The sequence below is a fragment of the Cryptomeria japonica genome, chromosome 10 (genome assembly GCF_030272615.1).
Source record: "Cryptomeria japonica chromosome 10, Sugi_1.0, whole genome shotgun sequence".
In the NCBI taxonomy this organism is placed as follows: Eukaryota; Viridiplantae; Streptophyta; class Pinopsida; order Cupressales; family Cupressaceae; genus Cryptomeria; species Cryptomeria japonica.
This window is the reverse complement of record NC_081414.1, coordinates 201,248,600-201,253,780: the sequence shown is the minus strand read 5'-3', so window position 1 is coordinate 201,253,780 and position 5,181 is coordinate 201,248,600. Positions and strand designations below refer to the sequence as shown.

Below are 5,181 nucleotides of genomic sequence, written 5' to 3'. Positions count from 1 at the left end.
AATATTAAATTCATTTTATTAATCTCGCTTGACTAATTCTTCTATTTTTCAGCTTGATTTGAAGATTCTGTGTGCATAGAATTTCTACTTTAGACTTTTCTGAAGTAACTTGAATATTTTATAAAAATATATCTTCTTTTCAAGAAAAATTAAAAAAACAAGTAATAAAAAATGACATTGGAAATAAAGGCCATAATACTCTAAAATATAAACAGACCATATTATTTATTAGTTTAAATGAATCTTCGAAAACATTTCTATCATTTTTATTTTAAAATATATTATTATCACTCTAACTTTCTAATACTAATATAAATATTTAGGCTAATTATATTCATTAAAAACTAACAAACTCTTTTGTATTAAAACTCGAAATAAGAATAATTGAATAAATTATAAGAGGGACTTCGATAAACTTGATAAATTTATGTTGCCTTAGAAATAAAAGAAGTAAACATAATAATTGAATAAGAGTTGTTGCAAGTTTCAAGTGGGAATGAAAGATTATGATATTCGGCTTGGGATTTGTTTGGCCACAAAACCTTAAAGGAAAATTAATCTTTAATAAAATACACTTACCTAAACAAGTCATAAAGGTGCGTATGTAACATGTGATAAAAGATAATGATAATAAAAATATGTAGGTGCTTGAGATCTAAAATAGGTAACGCGAAAATAACACATAAATTGGACATAATTTGTTGGATGGGAACTCTTTCGCATGAGACAAGTTCCACCTATTTTATGAATGAAGTAGGTGTCAAGTATTGCATTATTATGTATAACAATAGTAATGAAGAACTAAGGTGTAAAATCTATCCTATCAATGTCGAATATAGACTAAATAATATGTTTTTACTTCTAAAACGTTCCTTTTTCTTAATCGCAATTTGAAAATTATCATAATTAATAATAAACTAGTGTGGACCTAATCAGCACAAATGAAATAGTGCATGTTGAGTGGGAAGTTGGGATTATCTCACTTGGAATATGGAATAGTAGAAGTCTAAAAGTATTTGTGATTAAAACAAGTAATGTGAGGAAGCATCCCTAGCGTTTCTAACTCCTAATCCATAGTGGCAACGTGGAAACCAATTTAAAAACGCCAAGCCTTAATTGTAGAAAGAAAAATGATATTAAATGATCAAACTAGGACATATTTACCTAATAAACGTGTGTCTTCATTGTCTGCATGACTCTATGGATCTATTGAGAACCTCTAGTATCTTGAACGCGACTAAAAATGATTGATTTGGGGTCCACAATAGGCACTTTGTAGCTCGTGTTGCAAGATTCTATAATTCCAGCAGCTAATAATGTTCAATTATTTGCCTAGTATGGTCTTTTCTTCATCAGAAAAACCTCTACAACTTTTGGAGGTTCTGACTCATTAAATTTATGTCCTAATTACTTCTATCACTTTCTTTTCTACTCTATATATTTCTCTCTAGAATATCCGTATAATTATGTTTTTGAGAATGATAACCCTAAGAAATAAAAGGTTGCATCGGCAGCCTCCCTCAATAATAAGTCCTCTTATAGAATTTTCGGCTAATATTTAAAACTAAATATTTTTTTGGAACAAAAATATATTTTTTTGATGAGCCCACTTGGTTGCAGCTAGTACCTCACGAGATCTTCGGCTCTTAAATTGAAAACTATATAAGAGGCATCAATTTTATAAAGAGAATATTTTATAAACATGGCATTAAATAACTACAAAGGGTTCTCTTTAAAATGTTATTTTTCCCTAAATGTTTTATGAAGAGCGCACAGAATGGGAAAATCGAGAATTATTAACACACAAAATGTGGAATGAGTTGCAAGGCATGAAAAGAGGGGGGCGTTTCGAAAGTAGATGGGTTTTCCCGTAAAACCTTTCAATAGACTGCATGTAGCTAGACATTAAGTAGGACATGGTGTGCCGCTTTTGTGAAGGAGTAAAATATGGATTCTTCTAAAGGTCTAATGCTCTCTACCATTGTGGAACCCATCTTGCCTAGTATTGGACCAATGAAATCCTCAAATCAGTTCTACACACCTAATTTATAGCTCGATTTGTAATAAGAATCTTCGAGGAACCATTTGCTTTTGGATTTCTATAAGTAATATGCACCTTGGAGGTTTTTTATTGGGGATTCATGACAGGGTGCCTCGTGACTACTCGTGTCAACTTCATTTCCGTGGTGTATTTATGTATTTGCTATCGGTGTAACGCTGAAAGTCATTGCACATAACTGCAATGGGCCCTTCCGTAGTAGATGTGGATTATCTCCTAGCTATTGTGGAGTTATACGAATGCTTGAATGCATGACTAATCTTAAATTTATGTGTTTTGTTGAGATGTAGAGGTGTAGAGCATAATTGTCTTTACAATTGGTTTATGCAAATACCGATAACCTTCTCTTGCCCTAACTTTGTTCCCAATTCGAGAGGCATCGATCTTGATGACCTATTAGTCGATCCATCATTACAGAATAAATATTTAATTTCTTCAAGCCTATTTATTGGAGGCAGGGTATAGGTGATGTATCGAACTTATTTTGCAAGGTCACGTTCCAACCTTTTCAATGGAGGACCGGTAGCGTCTCAAATTGATATTCTATGAATGTATTGTAACCATGGATGTCGCTAAATGATACATTCTAGACATGTGTGCTATGGAGGCTTGAGATTTTTTGAAACTCTTTCTCAAGAATCGTACTTATGCGTATTCTCTTCTTGTGGTTACTTCCATTCTTCCCGCTCTCTCACTCCCGTTCTCCTCTAAGCATTGCTTGCATTCAAAAACTCTCCTATGTGAAAGGTCGATGAAAAAAGAGAAGCCATCCACTTTATGAGTATAGTTCGTTGCTCTTGTGTGAGACTGGCATTATATTTTCCTAACAAATCCCTGGTTATAGAAACAAATATTCTGTTGATCCTTCTGGGTAGTGTGTAAGTTCGGCTATAGCTATTTTGGCTCCAAAATGTTATATTCGTACGTCGTGTTATATGGCATTCGCGTGTTATTGACCGTCGACAACGCGATTAACGGCTGTGATTTTCACGAATGTCATATAACACGACGTACGAATATAACATTTTGGAGCCAGAATAGCTGCGTCCTGTAAGCTCCACATGCCTTCCATGGTGAGTTTATATAAAACAATCTTTGAAAAAAAAAAAGAGCACTGCATCGATCACGCATCACAAATCAGGCAGCTTGTAGAACAAGAGAAACGTGAGGCTGAAGTGAGGATAAGAGTTTGTATGGATTAATCACATGTAACATGTATGTATAGCTGTGTACAAGGCCGGAGCCTGAAAAAATGGGGCGTGTCTGTGTGTATTAACAATTAATCAGAAAAGCTTGCCGGCAAATTTGGAGGCAGAATCTGCAAGAGGAGAATGAGGATCGCGACCCAGCTGCAAGGCCAATCTCCAATGGAATAGCTCTCCGTTTTCTCTCTCCTCTGGATCTGCCTCGCTCAGAGTGTCTGAGATGGAGGAGTCCAGCAAATGGTAGAATCCTGCGCAGTTTCTGTACATCTCAAAAACCATTCCGACCTGACCTGCATGGCTGAGTGTGTTGCCCACAACACCCAACACGCCCGCCACCATTGACATAGATAACATTGCGCCATTCAAATTCAGTGCCCCTGCAATCCCAGTGAGCAACGGGCCGGCTATTGCAAGAATACTGTTTGCTCCCAGTACTTTGCGGCTGAGCCCCACATACTCTGCAATATCACCAGTTTTAAGCGTCTCCGAAATACCTCTCAACTCTTCCTCTACCTCTGCACTCCATCCATTGATGGTTGTGTTGTTGTCAGTATGGGGACGTCGGTTCTGTGTTTGATGATATTGTTCATGTTGAGGCCACCACACTGTCGGTCGTACAATCTTGGGAAATTTGTCGAGCATACCGGGGAAGAGAGGCAGAGGATAAGCCTCATCCAATGCAAGCACCGCTTTGTAGGCCTTGGCGAGGAAGGATTCTGCACACTTGTCCTGACGAAGGTGGGGAGGCAGAGCAAGGTTTGTGTGGATGTCAGTGTTGAGCTGACGGAAGAGCCGCGCCGCCATTCTCTGCTCCTCCGCTAGCTGCGAAGGCTGGATTTTGTTTACACCGCACATCAAAGCTGTGGAGAAGCCATACAAAAGTGTGGCGACAACGTTATTACTATCGTTGTTGGGTAAAGCCTGGAGAATGAGCGCGGCGAGCGTGATGTTGGTGAGGGAAGCGAGGAGGAGTTTGTTCCATCCGTCTCTTTGCTCTGCCAGGACACCGTGCATTTCTGCCCGGTCTGCCGCTGCTGCCGCCACCAAACGCAGCTTTGCCACAACCATCTCTTCATCTTTGTTCGGGTTTTGGTCCATGTGAAACTGGGTTAGCGGGCGTATGAACAAGTCAGCTTGCTTCTGCTGCAGGTATCTTGTGCTTGTGCTTGGACCATCCAACGAAGCCACAATCATTGCGGGGCCACTCTCACGACGATCAAGATTTATACGCCATGATTTATTCGCATAATTCGCTAATCTTACATGACCATGTTTCTGTGTCACTGTCTGCAAAGCTGTGTTACTCTTAAGAGCTCTTGTTAGCTTCAGAGCCTCCATAATTATAATTGCGCGTTTCTCTCTTTCCCTCTATGAATTCGATGAAAACAATCAATCCTCAGCTCTAGGAATATGCAGATTATAGGAAATCCCAATTCCGATTCCCGCTACTCTGTTTATGAAGATGAAGAATAAAAATGTGGGGCGGGCATTTATAAAGGATCCTAGTCTCCACTCGGACCTATTCTGCGGTCGACAATAGAGACGTTGGAAATGAACGAGCTTGCGAGAGTCACATCATCTTACCCAGTCAACTTGACCCGGCCTCCACCTGATTTTGTTGTTCCCTTCATTATTCTATTTTTTATTTTTTATTTGATTATTTCAAGTGTTTCCATAGCGTAATTGAAACTTTTCTATCTCACCATCCATTAATTTATTATTTTAAATAATTTTCATGTTAGTCTTTCAATATAGTATAGGTGAGAAAACCAAGACAAGGTTTTTGATAAGAAATGCCCTCGAATAGACACTTAACCATTATATGATTTCATTTCTAAATTTGAAGCGCAACTGTTATTTCTTTATAAGAATCTTTCCTTTTTCATTTTGATCATTCAATTTTGACCCATCTCTAAT

At 37.9% G+C, this 5,181-nt stretch overlaps 1 protein-coding gene across 1 annotated transcript; it reads right to left on the bottom strand.

The window, feature by feature from the left end:
• Positions 1–3,342: 3,342 nt before the first annotated feature.
• On the bottom strand, positions 3,343–4,602 carry LOC131044460 (probable F-box protein At4g22030). Its single transcript, XM_057977788.2, has one exon. It carries the CDS (start codon positions 4,600–4,602, stop codon positions 3,343–3,345), a length of 1,260 nt encoding a protein of 419 aa, XP_057833771.2.
• Between the last annotated feature and the right edge of the window lie 579 nt (positions 4,603–5,181).